A 20,411-nucleotide genomic window follows, 5' to 3' on the forward strand; every position below is an offset into this window, starting at 1 on the left:
CCGCCGCAGTCGAAAAGAGCAGCTCTTCGTGTTCGGCAAAGGAAGACGAGTTTGCCGTGCGTCAACGCCGTCAATGTACAGCAAAGTAAGCAAAAGCATCAGCAGCAGCAGCATTGGCAGCAGGATCGGAGACGGTGAGAAAGCTAAAAGAGAAGCAGCAAGAGTAAAGAAACGCTGTTCGTTTTAATGGCTGCCTTTGAAATTGTGCTGAATCGTTGTGAAAAAGTGAATTAATCTGTGAAAAACTGTTTTGTGTTCGGTGGAAGAGATCTGCAAAAGTTTGACGGCAAAGTGCGCTATCGATTGTGGGTGTTTTTCATCGGAAAAAAGCTCCTTTGGAGGTAAAAATTCAGTTTAAAGTTCGTGCCTATTTTTTCTCTTTAGTCTCCATTCACGGTCGATTGGATTTTGTTCTTGACTTGCTTGCGGTAGCGAATGACGGTGGTGAAAAAATGTCCGTGTGCAGAAATCGGCAAGAAACGAGCTCCGCTGTGTAGAATAAAACATTGAAAGATTACCCTCAGATCGGAGAACTGCATTCAGGTTTTACAGAAAGTGCCATTGTTAGTGATTCAATCCCAGTTGTGGGGACATAGCAAAATGGAGCCCTGGATGCTGACCGCGGTTGTACTGTGCTGCTGATGATGGGGAGTTGCCTCGAAATTGGCATTACCACTCTGGGTATGTAGCGCTAGCGCAGCAAGTTCCCCGGGACACACAATGAGCGCCACTAGTAAGAAGCACTAGCACAGCAGACAAACCAGTCCACGGCAAAGGGCTCTCGTTTTGTGGGATGTTTGTAATGTGTTTATGTGCTCACTCTTTTGAGTTTCATATTTTTCAAAAAAAAAGCAGATCAATATTCATTTTGTTGCGGTTGGTTGGTGAATATTTAATGAAATTCGTTGCTTTCTGAGTGTGGCAACACAACAAGAAAAGTAACATAATCAGACAATAGCGAGCAGGATAAAACAACTGCATCTAGCGAGTGGCAGAACATTTTGAAATGGAGGCCAAAAATCAATTATTGTTTATCCCAGAACGGGAGAACTAAATGATTGCATTTTGTTTGCTCGAATCATGATAACAGAGCGAATTGTATTTGATGTGGTTGGCAAGGGCATGCTGAATCTTTATTTGCTGGTTGCCATTCCGTGAAACTGCACACTGCGCTGGTGGTCGTGTATCTATGCGCAAAGCGCCTAGCGAGGAGTGCATCTCAAGTCATTGCGAAATTGATCGAAAGATGCAAATCGGAAAGTTGTCAAAGCACAGAGCGAGAGGCAGGATAAGCGTTAAGGGACGAGAAATTAGCAGAGGCCCTCAATCTGTTTTCATAGCTCTAAAAATAGTGTCTAAGGTACCCTTATCGATGTTATCAATAGATTATCGTTAGCTGCCCGCTTAACTGTAAGCAGACAGCTTAATAACTGTCATGTTTAATTATATGATTATTGTAAATTAGCTTAGTAACGTTTGAAAAGATGTGTTTTTGCTGAAATTTGAGATCAAAGTCATTATTAAAAATGAATTTCTTAGAGATAATTACGGTTTCCCTAATGAGTAAAGCCTATAGGAGCTAACATTCCGCTATCGAAACTTGATATTTTTGTTTACTGGACACAAACTCTGTAGCCAATAATTAGTATGCAGGACAACCCTAACACATGAACAGCCTCTACTGAACCGGGATTTTAACATATATATCGACTGTCTCATTGGACTAGTATCGTCGCGGGACCACATACGAGGGGTATTCCCTAACCCTTAAATGCGCACGACGTTAAAAAAATCATCTAAAAATATAAAATCTTTGTTTAACCCTTTATAAGGCCGTGGAAACTACGCAAGGAATCAACATAAACTTCAGTAAAACGTATTCCTTACAGGAGGAACAACACATCTGCACCTTTGTTAAAAAATTCACTATTGAATCATTTGAAAAAATTGGTGGCAATATAGTTGCCACTGCCCGTTAACCGCACAATGTTAGTGGCAATATAGTTGCCAATGTCCGTTAACCCTCTCTTTACCATGGTTACTCTAGTGCACCATAGGTTTGGATGCAAAAAGTCTTCAGAAATGTTTACCAATCCTACTCAAAATGCATAAATATGTTCTTGAACAATCAGTATATTGTTAAAAAAAATATTGATGCATTTTGAGTAGTATTGGTAAACATTTCAAAGGACTTTTCGCATCTGAGCCCATGGTGCTCTAGAGTAACCATGGTAGAGAGAGGGTTAACCCCAAAAACGATGGAAGCAATTTATTTGCAGCTAGATTGTAAGCTTGCTTTTTTGTGATTATAAAAAAATGAAACATCATAGTTACTAGAATGTAACAGTAGGACTTCATTTATTTTGCATGGGAAAGATCGAAATAAAAAATTATTCAAGTGGTATCCTGAAAAAAAAAAATTAATAAGAAATTTGAAATTTGTCATCCACACCATGCATTTTAACAAAAAAAAACTGCATAATCTAACATAGTAGGTCTTAAATAGAAAGTTTCTGGTGAAAAACTTACTAATTTGTTGGATTTTCACCAAATTCAAAATGAATTTCTTAAAGACGTTTTGAAATCACGGTTTGTTTACATAAAAATGAACCCAAAATGAATATTGTACACTTCTAGCAGTCCTAGAAGTGTTCGAAGACACATTTGGAAAGCTTAGGTTAAGCCAAATTTAAAAACAATGTTCTTAGTGCAGCGAAAAAATTATAGTTTGTTGATGGCAATATAGTTGCCACTGCCTTATAAAGGGTTAAAAGGTTTACTGCTCTGAAACCAACCAATATGCATAAAAAAGATTGAAAGATGTTTTGTGTTGAGTACTCAAGATATCAGGGCAACAATTGTTCAATTTCAGGGAAATCAGCGAATTGGATTTTAAATTTTTTTTGCCAGTACTAACTCAAGTTGAAAAATTTAAGATAGGATGAAGAAGACCTTAAACGAACAACGAAAAGAAAAAATCAGAAATGTTTATATTAGAACATGAAATAATGCCCGCTAAAGATTGAAAGGGGGCTGTCCACGCAAATGTCCCTGGAAGGGTAAGAGGGTTATGATAACGTCCACGTGGATACGATATATTTCCAAAAAAAATGGAAATCTGCCAGAAAACTACATTAGCCTACAATAAAAATTTTACAGATACTCTGGTTCTAGAGTCATTGTCAGCTATATTTAAGATAATTTGGATTCCGTGACCTCCTCGTTTTTTGGAGAAGTTCTTCAAACATGTTGAGAATCGCTTAAAAATTTCGAGTAAAATAGGATAGATTTCTTTTTTTTTTTTGTTTTCTCTTTCTAGTACTTATAGGTTTTTTAGGATAATTTGAAATCATTTATTAAAAACTTTGTTGTAACTCTTCGGAATCAGTTTCATTGATGAATAGAATCACTTATAACTAAATTTGGAGTGAATTTTTGCTTTGCCCTTTTCTTGTTGGCTCTTTTCTCTCGTTAGAATTCCCTAATTAATTTAAACCAAATTAGGAGCACTTTTTTTTTATTTCTTTTTCTGAATTATAGGAGCGTTTTCAAGCATTCTCAGTTGATTCGGAATACCTAGTTTGCTCAATCCGTTTTTTTTTTCAGAAGTTTTTAAGTCTTCTGTTCCTTTTGTACATAAGAAGCAATCTTTGTCTATATTTCGAACGGCTTGAACCATCATTTCTATTTTTGTTTGCCTTCAGAGACGTTTCGAAATCATTTTGAGCTGACTTCTTTAATTTTTTTAAGCCTTTCGAAGTGTTCAATGTTACAATGCTACATCTAAACAATATCGCACGCTAGCTTGGAGAGCTGATAGCGGTCTCGATCAACTAGATTAGTTGAGAGAATTCGTTATTGATATTGTTTTCGGCACATTTTGCATGTTGTAGGATAAGTACAACGACACACCGTGCCCCAGTGCTGATTCGAGAAAATTTCCAGCTCGAAAAGTTTCTTGACCTGATCGGGAATCGAACCCGATATCACAACCGTGTGGGAGAGCTAGCCGACCGACATCGCTGACCACAGAACCACGGGGACCACTACAATGCTACATCTACAAGAGTTTTTATGAATTCTAAATTAAATTTGATATAGTTTTCTCTTGGTATTTTTTCTGGTTTATAGCTGTTTTTTTATTTTTTTTTTGCGGAAGAGGAAATGCTTCACCAACCTGAGCGTCTGTTCACCAAGATGGTGCGGCTCAAAACAGCGTCTGTTCTCCATGTTAGGGGCGGCCGATTAAAGTCCTGGACCCAGCATTGGATTCTAACCAGTGCAGTCACGATGGTCCTCTTGCAAGACCTGCGGTTGGTGCAACCCTTAGAAGCCAACCGTACGAACGAAAACCTTCGACTCATTGACTTCGCCGCTTCCAAAAATATGGTGGCGAACCAGCCTGTGGCTGAAAGCCATCTTAATAAAGTAAAAAAAAAAGCTTCCAAAAATTTGGCCATACGCAGTACCTACTTACAGCATAGCCTCCCATATCGGTACAACTGAAGATCGCCACAATAGACTGAAACACAAATCGATTAAGTTTTGAATGACGGAACAGTGATGCCACATTTTCATCTGTATTTTGGAGCTCAAAAATCTTGTCACCTTGATAAAATTTAAAAAAATCTTCATACATATGCAGATTTTTTAAAATTTCAGTGGACATATCCTTCTCTAAAAAAAGCATTATAGCTTTTTTAACATTTATCCCGTGACTCATTCATGCACACGTTTATGCGTACCACTTTTTTTTGAGGAATTTTAACCACGGTGGTCATTTGTCTCTACTGCATATGAATATAATAAAACCTCCGACAAGCTCAACCGCATTTGAGTTAGTTTAGTATTATTTCCAGAAAATCTGTAATCTATATATGCAGATATCTGTATAAAAAATACGCAAAAAATCTGAATAAATGCAGATAAATCTGTATATGTGGCATCACTGCGACGGAAGGCACTTCCCGGATATTATCGACGTTCAAACCTGTCGTTGCAAACGTCGATTCTGTCCGTTATCTCAAAGTACGCCGAAGAGTTTCGGTTATCAACAACATCCGCTACCATCGTCCGTCACTAGCGGACGATGGAGCGAATCAAACTTCTTGAAGTCGCTACTAAGTAGCTACGCGCAAAGCAGTGAGGCAGCGTTGCCTGATAAGGGAGAGTTTACCTAAGCCCCTGTGGAAGACTGCTGGGGTACTGTGAAAGCAGTTATCAACAACGCAGCGTGGGCATTGATGCTGCAAAGGACCCATCATAACGTGAGTCGATACAAACAGAAACGAAGACAGCAGACCCATCTTCCGGGACGAAAAGCCCCGCCTGCAAGAACTGGAGTGTGAAGAAATGGAGCAGCTGTATCGTTCTCAAGAAACACGTAGAATCTACAAGAAACTAAACGCACCCCGCGCAGGCTTTGTGCCGCGAGCTGAAATGTGTCGGAATAAAGATGGTGGAGTCTTGACGGATGAACGTGAGGTGATCGACAGGTGGAAGCAGCACTACAATGAACACCTGAATGATGTAGAGGCAGAGGACCAAGACGGTAGGAGGAACGACTTCGTCAGCACAGCGGATGAGGGAGACATACCGCCTTCCCCCACACGAAGTTAAGGATGCTAGGAAGCAGTTCAAGAATAACAAATCAGGTTTAGGTTTATGAGTATTTATTATCAACTCGGTTTTGTGGATAGACATTCTGTTGTGGCTCGTTGTATTGCAGTCAACGGACCAAATTTTTACGCTGGGGTAAATTTGGCCTTTAGTATGCGGAGCACGATCTTCAATAAATCCAGCCAGTTTAACTGCTTTGCTGACGACGTGGACCTCGTCGGAAGGACGTTCCAGGCGGTTGCTGGACAGTACACCAACCTGAAACGTAAAGCAGAAAAGGTTGGATTGAAGGTGAATACGTAGAAGACCAAAATTCTGTTAGCAGGGAGAACCGATATCGATAGGGATCGCAGAGGCTTCAGCGTAGTTAGGGGTAGTTGACGAATTCGTGTATCATGGATTGGTAATGTCAGACAACAACTGCAGCAGAGAAGAAGGTCTAGCAAACAACTGCAGGTTGAGGTCTGGCAAACTTCGCCCCCAAACGTCGCGTGCTTTGAACCATTTTAGGCGGAGTATGTGTGGGTGTTTTATGACGGCGCAGAATGATCCACGAGCTGGCGCAATTCTACGGAGAGTCCACTATCCAGAAAGTCACTAAAGTTGAAAAGGTACAATGGGCGGGACATGTTGTATGAATGCCAGACAACAATCAATCCTCTAAAAAACAGTGTTCGTCTCGAATCCGGCCGGTACAAGACGTAGAGGCGCGCAACGAGCTTGGTGGAAATGTAGGACGCTCAAGAAACTGAAGGCAAGCTGCCATGGGCCGAATGCACTGGCGTTTTGTCTGTTTCATTTGTTTCTTAATTTTAGTCTTAGTTTTAGTCACTGGGGTTGTGTCTACCTAGTGATGGTACGAATAAATGTTAAAACTGCCGTTTACCAGCGAATAGCGTAGAGATTTGACGAGCGTTACAAGTACAGACAAAATATGGACATGGAATGGTTCTCATTTTCGAAATTTTGAATTTTATTTCTTTGCTTGAAAATCAAATTTCGAATGCGATTTTCACATTCCACATAGACAGACGTCATTTTAGAACTTGCACTTCTGTGCAACAATTGGGAGCCTCGTGGAGGCGTTAGGAGGAATTTGGGATGTCGAGTACTTTTTTGGACGATTTTTCCAGACTTTCACATTTCATATTCCTGTGGATCCAAGGACCAGTTCGAAAATAACTGTTGGTGAACTTGGGAGCCCCCTTTCGCATTTAAAAAACGATGGACAGAAAATCAATTGAAGAAGACAAAATATTATTTGTTGTAGACATTTAGACTTAATTGGAAATGATTACCAGCCATTGAAAAAATTAACCATTCTAATTCGAAGATTCAAATTGGATTTTTGTTAATATTTTTTGTAATGTTGTCTATAAATTTTTGTTAATAATAGCATTTTGTCTTTCGACTCATAATAATAGAAAAATCTATTTATGACAATCTTATTTTCATCTTGAATCATTCACAAAGATTGCGAAAAACATGATGCTTTCACGGTAGCTCTCAAATTCCGAGAACTGTTTTCCCATCGAAGAACCTTCCAGAGAATATCGCACAAACAGCACCTCCATAGCTTCTGGCACCGCCGCTCTATTCAACCCGTCTCTGAGTTACTAGACTCTGTCGCACTGTGGTCACAAACAGGCGACTCGTGTTTACAGCTTTGCCAGCCCACAAAACAAAAGACCACGCATTGCAAATGTTAATACAATTTTTCGGAAATAATTGCTCTACCTAGCATTATTATATTGCAGTCTGGCTTATTTAATTCGCTTCGCCCGCAACTTATTGTATCACTATAGGTAGGTTTCTACCTATTTATATGTATATATAAATATCAAATATGCAAACACAGCCATCATCGTCATCGTCATCACCTGTCGTCGGAATCGTTTTCGTTATGTGTTGCTGCAGTTATGAGGTGTTTTTTAGTTCGTCTACAGAGAACGGTTGTCATCATTTTGTCTACCGGTTGGTCAGTCATCACTCTGAGGTCCGTGCGCCCAATGTGCAAATCCTAACTGATAAACTATAATATATTCAAACCCCCGACAGAAATGCATCTGTTGTCCTTTCAGTCGATGATAATCCCAGCACTGGTTCTGGTAAAATGTGGAAATGCGCATGGATGAAATATTTCACATATGTATAGCGCTGGATGGAACGGCAATCGTCATACGGCACTTCTCGTCATTTGTACATAGAAAGAGAGCAAAGTAAACCAATTCAGTTGAATTCGATTGCAGACCTCCTCCCTCGTTTTGTCCCAATCCAGCCGTGGGTGGTTGGGAGGCTCATTTTGATGCTCAATATTGAATGGCATTTTAAATTATGTTCTGTTTTTCTCTCTTTTAGATATTTGTAGAATAATTAAAATGGTTAATCCGGTGAAATAATCGATAACCCTATGCAATGGACAGTTCCGGCAGTAATCATCCCCCAGGTCCTCTGGGTGGGGAAGGCAAACCGGATGTCGAAGGTGACGTTGGACCTCCATCGACGGGAATACCTCCGATGCATCCGGGAGCTACACCTTCTCCCGGTGGCCACTATGCTCAACATTACGGCTATGGGGCCCCACCCACAATGATAGATCATCATCATGCGAAGGATCCCTATTATCATCATGCGGCAGCAGCCGCGGCCGCTGCGTCCCGCCATTACGACCCGTACGCCATGCATGCTCCGTACCATTCGTACCAACATTCATACCATCATCAACCGCCGTACGGTGGTCATGCTGCTTATCACCATCAGACAGCTGCTGCCAGTGGTTATCCGCCGGTGAGTAGCCATCACTCTCTGATACCACCAACAGCAGGCTATCCTGCATATCCCAATAGTAGCCAGAATACATCAGTTCCACCACCGGCCGCTTCAATTTCCGCACCTACGGGATTTCACAAATCTCCGGAAAAACTTTCACCCCCATCTTCCGTCGAGACGAAGACTGTTTCAATTCGAGACGACAAGAATATGCTGATTGGGCCCAGCTGTGCAGGGCAGGACACCACCGATAGCGCTTCAGGGATTCCTCCCAAGCGGAAAATAGAAATATTAGATAACGTGCTGATTAAAAAATCAAAACAAGAACTGGAAGCTGAAAAGCGGGAAAATTACCCTTCTCCATCCAGCTTACCGTTAGATCCACCGCCGGTGGTAACAGTCTCCTCCCCAGTCACTCCAGTCTGCAGCAGCGTCACTGCCAACGATGCAAGTAAATCTTCCTTTCAGATATCGAATCTGCTTGATGACAAACCTTCAAAGCCAGACTCGACACCGCCGCAGATTCAAAGATCTACGCCTCCACGCACACCACAACCATTACCGCCAGTTGAGTCCCAAGAGGATGCACCAACGGAAGAACATAAGGAACCACCAGTAAAAGAAGAAAAACTACCTTCTCCTTCTGCGCCAAAACCCGAGCAGGAACCAATCCGAGCTGCTTCACCACCCGTGGAAGCGCCTCCTCCAGATAAGAAGGAAACAGAGGAGAGTGATCCATTAGCGTTGCCGTTGAAGCCACCAACCGAACCAGAGGAACCGGTAGCTACCCAGGCCAGTGGATCGCAGCAGATGGATTTCGATATTTCCGAAAAACTGAAAGAAATGGGTGAAATTAGCGTCAAGCCGGTTTCCAAAACGGATGCCAGTAGCAGTAGAGCGAAGGAGCTCGAATGTACCGAAGAGATTTCGTTGGAAATCACGAAAAAGGACGCAGCAATGCGCAAGGTGTCAAATCTGCGAAAAAACATCAAGGAGGTCATGGACGATAACCAATTGGACGCGTCAACGTTAGCTGCTCAGCGGCAGGAGTTGGAGCGATTGGCTCGCGTTCAGGAACAACAACGAATAATTCGAGAAGTGCAAAGGCAATTAGCACTGGAACGGCAGACTAACAAAACGGAGCAAAAGGTGATGCAGTTTTTGCAGGGCCATGCTTCAATTTTGAAAACCCAGCAGCCGGGTACTTCCACACCGGTGAGGGTAGGCTACGTGAAGAACCCATTCGAAACACGTGGCAGACCTCCGAAAGCTCGTCCGATTCAGACCAATTTGACTCCATCGGTGAGTATCGCTCCAGTAAAGGCTTCTACAGGCAGTGGAGCTTCATCGCTTTCTGCACAAATTCCTTCAATACCGGTTCGGGCGTTTGATGATATGATCGATAGTGAAGAGGACTACGATGACGAGGATGATGAGGATGAGGACAGTGAAGCGGAGATTTTGCCGCCCCCAGAGAAGAAAGAGGTAGTGACGATCGATTCCTCATCGGACGACGATTGTATCGTCCTGTCCGATGACGAAGAGGAACCGGAGGATGATTCGGACGATGATCCACAAAATAGTGGGCTGCACGTGAATGACTCGTACAATGTTCCGGATGAACAGGGTCGAGTAGTGATAAACGTTGGTCATGCTGACGGCGAGGAGGATATCTTTCTTGCTCCACAGATTGCCAGGATCATAAAGCCGCATCAGATTGGCGGTGTTCGTTTTCTATTTGACAATATCATCGAGTCGATTGAACGGTATGACACTTCGACCGGATTCGGTTGCATTCTAGCCCATTCGATGGGTCTTGGGAAAACATTGCAGTTGGTCTGCTTCTGTGATATATTTTTAAGACACACGAGCTCCAAGACGGTGCTAATCATCATGCCCATCAATACGCTGCAGAATTGGTTAAACGAATTCAATACCTGGTTGCCGGAAGATCCGGAAACAAGTGCCATGAAAAATCATGGGGAGGTGAGATCGAGAAACTTTAAAATTTTTATTCTGAACGACAGTCATAAAACGCTCAAGTCCCGCGCCAAGGTTGTACTGGAATGGGCTAAAACCGGAGGTGTTTTGCTGATTGGGTACGAGATGTATCGGTTACTGAGCCAGAAAAAGATGACTAAGAAAAAGAAGAAAAAAAAAGGTGAATCAACTGTCGCTGAGGAGGAGAAAGAATCTACCGAAGAGCAGAAGAATATGTTTGACGAGATCCACGAAGCGTTGGTGAAGCCTGGACCCGATTTAGTTGTGTGCGACGAAGGTCATCGAATCAAGAATTCGCATGCGAGCATTTCGGTCGCACTGAAGCAAATAAAATCCAAACGACGAATTGTTCTGACTGGATATCCATTGCAGAACAATTTACTAGAATATTGGTGCATGGTAGACTTTGTTCGGCCAAATTATCTCGGAACAAAGACTGAATTTAGTAACATGTTTGAGCGTCCCATCCAGAATGGTCAGTGCATCGACTCCACTCCGCAGGACATCAAACTGATGCGTTATAGGGCTCACGTGCTACATTCTCTGCTATTGGGTTTTGTGCAACGTCGATCTCACTCTGTTTTGCAGACTAGCTTGCCACAAAAAGAGGAGTACGTTTTGCTGATTCGCATGACCGAGTTTCAGCGTAAATTATACTCGGTTTTCATGAATGAAGTTGTGCGAACGAAGGCAGTTCCGAACCCATTAAAAGCCTTCGCCGTTTGCTGCAAAATTTGGAATCACCCGGATGTTTTATATAATTTCCTGAAACAAAGCGAGCGCGATCTGGACCTGGAAATAGAGGAAGCTGAGCCAGCAACACCTGTAAAGAAACCTCCGGTTGTTTTGGGCACCCCTCCGCAGCCAGTTAAAACTCCCGCAGCACTACCCGCTCTCCCCGCACCTGTTCCAGTTCCTGTTCCTGCTCCTGTTCCTGAGAAAAAGAAAGAGGAAAAGGAGAAGAAAAAACCCGGTAAGAAACCCTCTGCTCCAAAACCTCCAAAGCCGTTGGCATTAAAAAAAGATGGAACACCTCGAAAGCCTAGAACTACCAAAAAGGAGCTTGCAATGAAAAGTCAAGCCATTGGGAAGGACGGTAAGATGGTACCAGCTGCTACTGTTAGTCCTAACACCACACAAAAAGATCCACCACCACCGGAGACAGGAGATATCGCTCCAGCTCCCGAAACGCCCGTTAAAACTGAACCGGATCCAAATGCGGTCAAACAAGAATACCCAGCCTATTCACCGCATCAGGCTAACATGTATCCCGGCTATCAAAATCAGCAAGGATATCAACCGGTTCCACCGGTCGCTCCACCAGTTGCCCCGTACAATTACAATCAAGGCTCAATGAATCAGGACCCGAACAATTTCAACTATGGAAATCAGTACCCATCCGGCGATCCATACCAAAACTATGGCAATAACTACTACGGTCGTAACGATTACAACTATAATCAAGGTTACGGCGGCTATGGATACGATCAGAACTATCAAAACAATTACTCATCAAATAATTATCAGAATTCAAACTATTGGGGCAACAATAACTATTATCAACAGCAACCAAACAATTATAATGGAAATTACTACGGCAATACCAACCAATATGGTTATCCCGAGCAGCAGCAGCAACCCCAACAGCAGCCAATGGATCAACAGTACAACCAGTATGGAACACCGCCTGGTTCACAGCAACAATCGACGCCAATGGAACAGGAACAGAAATGGGACCCCGCTCAGATGGCTCCGGTCGATCCTAACATGTACCAGCAACCGCAAACTACGGAACCCGTGCCAGGTGCTCCCGTTGATCCCGCCGTTACCCAACAGCAAGCCAACGCACAGTTCGCTGATCAACCTTCGCTTGAAGATCTCAAAGAACCGGTCAAGCCGATGGAAGTCAAAGAGGAAAAACCTACGGAGATAGTCGATATGGATACCAAGCTTATAACGAAGGTCGAGGAGATCAAAAAGGAAATTAAGACAGAAGTGAAAACGGAAATCAAAACAGAGCCCGGACTCGACAACAGTAACGTTTCGAAGGAAGCCAAACTAGAAGATGTTAAAACGGAGGGGAACGTAAAGTCGGAAACATTAGATGACCAGGAAGTTACAAAAAGTGTCGTTGATACGCCTGTGAGTGATTGTCAGAAAACAGAAAATAACAAAGAGACAACCGATGCGAAGCAAGAAGTCGATGAAGCTAAACTGAAAGACGAATTGTTAAAGATCGAAGATGAGTGCAAAGCGAAAGAAACGAAAGATGGTGTTAAGGAAGGCAGCAACAAAACCGCAAATGGCAAAGATAAGGACAAGGACAAAGATGAAATCCCGTATGAATGGGCGTTCGAGCTGATGAAGGGTTATGTGCCCGATCTAATGGAGAGTTCACCGAAGATGGAGATCTTTTTCCACATTCTAGTGGAGAGCATCAAGCTCGGTGATAGGATGTTGGTCTTCAGTCAAAGTTTGCTGACACTAAATCTAATTGAACGGTTTCTGCAGAAGCATAAAATTCCCGGCACTGAGAACCATTGGGCAAAGAACTCTAGTTACTACCGTAAGTGTGCCGTATTGATCAACTTTAGAATTTCTATTGATTTTTTATGCATTTTTTATTCTCAGGTTTGGACGGTTCAACAGCCGCCCAGGAACGGGAGAAGCTCATAAACGAGTTCAACTCTAATCCGAATATTCATCTCTTTCTGGTATCAACACGAGCGGGATCGCTCGGTATTAATTTGGTCGGTGCCAACCGGGTAGTGGTATTCGATGCCAGTTGGAATCCTTGCCATGACACGCAAGCCGTCTGTCGAGTTTACCGGTATGGTCAGAAGAAACCGTGTTTTGTGTATCGACTAGTGATGGACAATTGCTTGGAGAAAAAGATTTACGATCGGCAGATCAACAAGCAGGGTATGAGCGATCGCATCGTGGATGAATGCAATCCGGATGCTCATTTGTCGATGAAGGAAGTGACTAGTTTGTGCTACGATGATGGCGAAGAGAGTGAAGTGAAGGACTTTAGCGATGAAAAAGACAAGTTCATCGATGTGGTGATGCAGAGTATGCTGGAAGTTTACTCAAAGCAGCTTACGAAGGCTCCGTTTGCCCACGAGAGTTTGCTTATCGATCGAAAGGAAAAGAAACTTTCGTCCGCCGAGAAACGACAGGCTCAACGAGGCTATGAGCTGGAGAAGCAAGCTGCGACCAAACCAAGCTACTCGTACACTTCTATGGGAACGACTTATCGGGCAATTAGAACCCCTGATGGGTCGATTATTCATCGGCCGGTAGCTTCGGTAAGTTGCTGCCTGGTATTGGCTGGGCAAATTGCTTATTGATCACTTAATATTTTGTCACTAGGTGCGTCCCATGCAGGCTGGCGACTCTGGTAAGAATGCAATAGGCGGCAATCGACCTACACGATGGATTCCGGCTGAAGTGTGGCAGAGGCAGGGTATGACTGCTCAAGAGATGACGCTTCCGATTGGTGAGTTGTTCTACTGTTTGGTTTTCGCTTTGTTCGATTAACCCGAATGTTTTTTTCATAGATGTTGTCATTCCGACAAGTTCAGCGGACAAGTCGAATATTGTGTTGAAAGCGGGTCAAAAGGTAATGGTGCTGAAATCTCCGAAAGGTATTTACATGCAGCTAGAAACGGGTAAAATAATTGCCATCCGAACGGCTTTCAAAGTTGGTCAGAATAAGGATGGTGGTGCAAAGGGCGCGGGTCCTCTAACTTCGGCTACTGTAGCTGGGCGTAGGGCAAGTGTGACTTCTACTGCTACGAAAGCATCCGCTGGGTTGGCCTTGAAGCTTGGCGGTGGCGATTGTTCGGAAGGAAATTCACTGAGCATTCCTTCCAACTCTGACGATGAGGAGAAATCCGATTCTAGTATTGTTCCTTTAGATCCAGACAGTGAGCGGGATTCTATGAACGTTGACGATTATCCTGAGAAGGGTGAAATCGTAGATTGTGACATGAAGAGTGATGAGCTAGAAGAAGGTGAGATTCGTGATGGAATGGTTGGGTGCAGGAGAAAAAAGATTCCACTGGCTAGTGTTGCTTCTTTTTCAAATGCTGCGGTAGCAGGTGGTCTTGCTGATCATGGCACCAAATTTCCCATGATACAGTCGGCTTATTCACTCGCTCCTCAAAAACAAGGTTCTACTAAAAACTTCCAGCAAGCTGGCAATCATATTCCAGTTCCTAGCCAACAGCAACCACCGGCAACAGTTACAATAGAGGATGAAATTCCGCCTCTTCGTGAAAAAGTAGTTTATAAACCAAATTTGGTTGAGAGAAAATCCAAAGTTTCACAGTCATCGCTCAAAAACTACAGACACAAGGCGGGAAAAGCACCGGACGGTTCTGCTCCGACAAAAATGCCACCCGATGATTGTAATTCAAATCACCATTCATCAGCTCCGTCAAATCAAAGTGCAGCTCATTCTGTTCCTGTCGTGGAACCCAAGCAAAGTATTCCCACAACAGCACAAATAGCAACGACACCTGCCACTGATACTCATCATTATTCAACAACAAACAGACAGCAGGCTCCATCACATCAGCTTCCACAGCAAAATCAGCAACAGTATCCACAATCTCCTGCGTATCCTTCTCACCATCAACAATCAAGTTATGGTGTGTCAAATTCTTCCTCAGTCGCTTCTGGAAAGAATCCTATTCTCCACCAGCCGCAACACATGCACTCATCATCATACGGAACGTCGCATAAACAGCAGCAACCTGCTGTCTCAACACATACTCAACAACAACCGTCATGGAACCCCTATACTGGTACCTCTAGTACCGCTACCTACTACGGTTCCCAATCGCATGCCCCGCCGCCACCTCCTCCATCGCAATACGAGTCAAGTCTCAACTTTCTGGAGAAAACGACTTCTGCTCTTATCAACAATCAAAATCAGAATGAGTTTCAGACCTGTCTGAGTAACATAACCCGGTCCCCGACTCCCACCGATAATTTCATGGAGTATCAACCAAAGGCGGTCTCCGCTGCTTCGGGGGGAAAGAAATCCGCGGCCAAAAAGCCTTCGAAGCAACCGAAGAACGATTACCAAGCGGCAAAGAAGGCACTCAGTAAACGCAACAACCCATCGCCCTATCATCCGGTATCGTCATCCTCGGCGTCCTCGTCACCTTCGCCCTCGCCCGCCGTGGTGATGAACCACAGTCAAAACAGTAACAGCAGTTCACTTAGCGGCTCTGCCACTCCGGTATCCTCACAGCAGCACACACTGCCGGCAGCAACCGTCAACAGTACCGGAGCTTACTCCGCTTACCCGCCCCAGGTCTCTACCGCCACCGGTTACTACGATCAGTATTCGCAATCGCAAATGTACCCCCAGCAAACTCCTCCGCCTCCGCAAACCTCACAAGCCACTACAGCAGCACCTCATGCTCCGGGTGGAATGTACGGCGGAATGACGATGCCGCCACAACAGCATCAGCAGCCGTACGGAGTAGGAGCTCCGGTGTCCTCGTCATTCAATGGTAAGTAGAAGCTTTAATTTAATTTGAGGCATGGTATGAGTACGTAGTTTTATGTTATAATGCGCGCAAAGTGATTTTTAGACTCGATCAAACATTTATTTTGGTTTATTATATGTTTGCACATCCAATCTCATGAGGTGAAATTCGTATTAGCATGTCATTTATGAATTATAAAAGGTAATTTTCGAAAAAGTGATACGTATTTGTTAGAAGCATATTTGATGAACTCTGTTTTTTCTTTATCATTTGTTTAATAAAAATTTACATTGAAAATAATAATTTGTAGAATGCTTTACCGCAGATACGCACTAACACTAGTTGTAAGTTTTGCTTCTGGAGTAGTTTTGGGAAATGTAATCCCGTCAAATAACTACAAGCACATTCCTCTCTGTGTTCAGGTACACCGTACGTATCCCCTAGTATCAACCAAACATCAACCGCGAATCGTTCTAACTATTATCAGCCGCCATCTTCGGCTGCATCCTCAACGGTTACGACAATGAACTCATCGACTGTACCGACCGATTCATCTAACTATTACCATCAGCAGTCCACCAGTTTGTCACAGCCTCCACCACAACCGCAGCAACCACCCCATCAGCAGCTCCCGCCATCTCCAGTTCAGCACCAAGTGAGAAGTCATTCTCGTGGATCGTCGTCCCACAGCTATGGGTCTTCAGCTCCCGTTTCAGCTCAAAATCAGCAGCATTCTCAAACCTATTTGACAACCCCAGCTATTTCTAATTCGCTCGAAACTGCTTCTACTTACCAACAGCTGCAGCCAAGCTCGGCTGGTGCTCCCTCTTTTACGCCCTACACTTCCTACACAACATCCGCTACAAGCGGTGCCCCTTGCACGACTCAAACCGTCAGCTCCAATGGCTCGGCTTTCCATCGGCCTGAAACTGCAGCAATTCCTGGTCTTCCAGCAGCCGTGACTAGCAGCAATCCCGCTACCGGTAGTCCTGGAGCAGGCGGTTATGAGACTCCTCCCACCTACATCCCGGAGAGTGGAGCTAACCCCTACCAGTATCCTTATCAAGCGGCCTCGCAGTATCAAACTCAAGGCTACTATCCGCCTCCAGCGTATCCCTATTATCCGGCAGCTGCAGCTGCCCCCTATCCTGCAACAGATCCTCAGTATCACTCGTACCCACCTCCGCCACCACCTTCCAACTATAATTATCCACCATATCCTAGTCAGCCGGGTGTTGGACAATGGCAGTAAACGCACTGTAATATTAACTCTAGGGGCTGAAAATGCTGCTCTCTAATTTTCGAAACGATTGCTGAAGATTGTGCTTCCGATATATTTTTTTCCTTGGGAAAGTTTTTGTTCTATGTTCCTTTTTTTTATTTGAAAAGTGTTTATATATTCTAATGGAAAACTTTTTTCGTGCCTAGAATTGTGAATTAGTATCATGCTCTCTGTGTCTATATTGTACTCAAAATATAGTTTTTTCGTTTTATTTTTTGTAGATAGACCACACGTTCCTAATAAAATTTTATAAAATATTTTGTTTCTGTCTTGGAGCAAACACTGGCAAACTGCAAAAAAACGGTAATATTTTGTTAGCAGCCTAAGAAAAAAAGTCGCCGTTAGAAATTAGATTTTTAAATATATGAGCAAGATAAACTATACCATGATTATTAAGAAGCAACATTAAAAGTGAACGAATATTCTGCAGGTTAAAGTTTCAACAGTGCAGATGCTGTCAGCCCCTGTTGATGTCCCGTAGGCAAAATTGAGAAATCTGTGACAAAACGTAAAAATTTACAAACCTTCTGTTGTACATTGAACAAGTCGTTTGAATTTCTGTCAATCTTAACTTAAAAATTTACACGTTTTGTTTCAACATCTGCACTGCCGCTCATGGCAAGTCCGTCCCAATTGCATTTTTATCAATTTTGAGTTTATTTATGGAATCAATTCCTTTTTATGTCTACTTTCGATAGAACAAATATTTTTGAATACTTCGTTCTGAGGAACTATGAAAAAAATAGCAAGTCGGTTTGTCCCATAGCAAGAGTGATCGCAAGTCGGTCCCATTGCAAAAATCTTCGCAATTTAACCCCACAGCCAATAATGGATATGGAAAATGTGATATTTACCACAACTTATGGTCTTCAGGTTTAGAATTGGATGTACCAAGTGATATTCGATAGGAGGTTTGATTGAATTTTACACGTTCTACATCGTGTGGCTCTAGCTGATAGTACAATGTTTTCTTCAAGACAAAGTTTCCACCAGTAGCTTCTTTCAGCTGTTGGTTGTTGACAATCAACGCTTCAGGTGTGTCACTGTATTGTTAGTTAAAGCATTCTTGAGTAAATACTACTTTTCGTATTTTATCCGTATTTTATGTAAAGACGTGGGCCAGAATTGTAACATTATTGTCGTGAATTTCGTTTTGAAGAATTTGTTAGTCATATCAAATACTTCGGTACGCTACTTAGCTGTTTTTTAACGGAGCAAACATTTTCCTAAGCTATATTTGTTCTTTCATATTTGCTTCCACTGCTACGTTGAAGCTGTCCGCCGTCACGACCGTGTGACCGCTCTCAGGAAAATTTAGAATAAGTTACCTACACTGATTTCGAATTTATCAGTAGTATCAAATGTAAAAACAAAATCTAATTTTATTCTGAGCGGCGCAGTTGGTACATTATGTTATGCTTCTCACAAAAAACTTGTTTAATAAGACACGTGAGAAGGTCATTTATGAATTGACCAGCGATGGATTCATACCATACGCAAGCTATAGCACCGCCATCGATTTGCAGTAGTTTGTTTTTCATCACCGGTCGTAGCCGGCTATGGGACTGACTTGCTATCATTCTGGCTACGTACCGTAAAAGTAATCGCATGTGAGTCCCAGCTTATGATTTTCAACAAATTTTAGTCAAATTTCGGTGTTTATACAAGTTTTATGATGTAAAAGTGTTAGATTGTCATTGCAGTACTAATTTCTGTTGATGGTTTTGATTGAAAAAGCATTTGAGTGCCAAATTCCACCCAAAGCGTTTCGATTTTCAATTGCTGTTTTCTCGTCAGCACCAAAACGCAAATGGGACGGACTTGCTATGAGCGGCAGTGCAGTACTTTTGATTAGCCAATCAATGGTCACTTTGCGATCGAAGTACATATGTTTATACTGCTACAACATTTAGTATTTTTGTTCGTTCACTAAAACATCTGCGCAAATCGAATTGACGAACGCATTAAAACACCCATCCAAACCGTGCAATGACTTTTTGTTGAATCTGAGTTGTCTATGTAAATTTTGTTTACTCTATTGTTTTAGGTTTTAGATATTTAATAACGAAAGAAGAACAGTAGCTGTGCTTCTCGCTAGTGCTGAAAGTATGGCACAATAAATCAATAAATAACACTATCCCGCAAATAATAACAAATATAGACATTGAATTGTCGACTGCATTGAAACTAAACGAAATATATTGCAACTAATAAAAAAATTAGTGGCAGTGCTTCAACGTAGAACAATTAAAGTTTATTCCTAACAAGAATACAAAAGAAATACACATGTCACACCACAATAAGTAAAAACAATGCAGTGAGTGTTTAAATCGAAAAATACAGACGTTTTATCTAATTACCTACAACATAATGTTAGACCGCATGCAAGTGTAGCGATTAGCAACTATCATAATTTATTAGCCACACATACAATAGAAGTTAGAACTAAACTTTTTCGAAGCTGCATTGCAGGACAGCGATGAGAAAACAAAGCATTTAAACTGAAAAAAATCGTCGTTTTTAAGCATACCTAGTGCTAAATGTGACAAGCTGCAAACAAGCAACTTTACAACCATTTATCCCAATTGACGTTTAGAATATCAAAAAAAGAAATTACCACTGCTAATTATCACTAGTAATTACCCACATTTACCAAACCGAACAACAATAACAGCTGTCTGTTGAGAACATAAAGTGAAAAAAAACTTCAACATTTGACCTAACGCAAAACATTTCGAAGCCGTGTTTTATTTGCCATTGTTTCAGTTAAAATAACGTTTCAGTTTCACTAGTGTGATTGTGTCTGGAAAACCGCGCAGTAAAAAACGGACGAGATTCGAATGATGATTTAAAGTATTCTTTCGTATAATTTTGTTATTACTACATGAGAAAGCGCACCGTTTAGTAGGTATTGCTATGCTGAATGTTCGTTGTACAATGTAATCGAATCGATGAAAGGAAGTTGGCCTGTGGGTAAGCGCGTAACTAGCTAAGCCGGCGTGATTCGGCGTACGCGGATGAGTGCGTGTAGAAACGTGGTATGATTATTTTAATCAGTACAGCATATGAATTAACTGATATCGACTACAATAAAACATTAACACGATAATAGAGTAAAAATGTATTACAAAGTATTTCAAAGAACTATGGTAAATCGGCTCCGACTTTCTTTTGCCGTGGATGACCGCCTCTCTCTGAGATTGAAAAACGTGTTCTTGGTACCTATGGATGGTTGA

At 42.4% G+C, this 20,411-nt stretch overlaps 2 protein-coding genes across 3 annotated transcripts in view; one reads left to right on the forward strand and one right to left on the reverse strand.

Annotated features, from left to right (window-relative positions):
• LOC129720807 (uncharacterized) lies at nucleotides 1-20,329 on the forward strand. Of its 2 annotated transcripts, none has more exons than XM_055672566.1 (6): nucleotides 1-341; nucleotides 7,978-12,955; nucleotides 13,021-13,697; nucleotides 13,762-13,888; nucleotides 13,950-15,917; nucleotides 16,316-20,329. In XM_055672566.1, exons 2-6 carry the CDS (start codon nucleotides 8,035-8,037, stop codon nucleotides 17,143-17,145), a joined length of 8,523 nt encoding a protein of 2,840 aa, XP_055528541.1. In that variant the 5' UTR covers nucleotides 1-341; nucleotides 7,978-8,034; the 3' UTR covers nucleotides 17,146-20,329. The 2 variants fall into 2 exon arrangements, with proteins under 2 accessions (XP_055528541.1, XP_055528542.1); XM_055672567.1 differs by lacking the exon at nucleotides 1-341 and adding an exon at nucleotides 413-681.
• LOC129720809 (27 kDa glycoprotein-like) overlaps nucleotides 19,729-20,411 on the reverse strand; it is a 13,036-nt gene continuing 12,353 nt past the window's right edge. Inside the window, exon 7 of the mRNA XM_055672568.1 lies at nucleotides 19,729-20,397. The gene's annotated coding sequence lies outside the window, so the exon portion shown is untranslated. The remainder of the gene's footprint in view (nucleotides 20,398-20,411) is intronic.

Source organism: Wyeomyia smithii, chromosome 2 (assembly GCF_029784165.1).
Source record: "Wyeomyia smithii strain HCP4-BCI-WySm-NY-G18 chromosome 2, ASM2978416v1, whole genome shotgun sequence".
NCBI lineage: Eukaryota > Metazoa > Arthropoda > Insecta > Diptera > Culicidae > Wyeomyia > Wyeomyia smithii.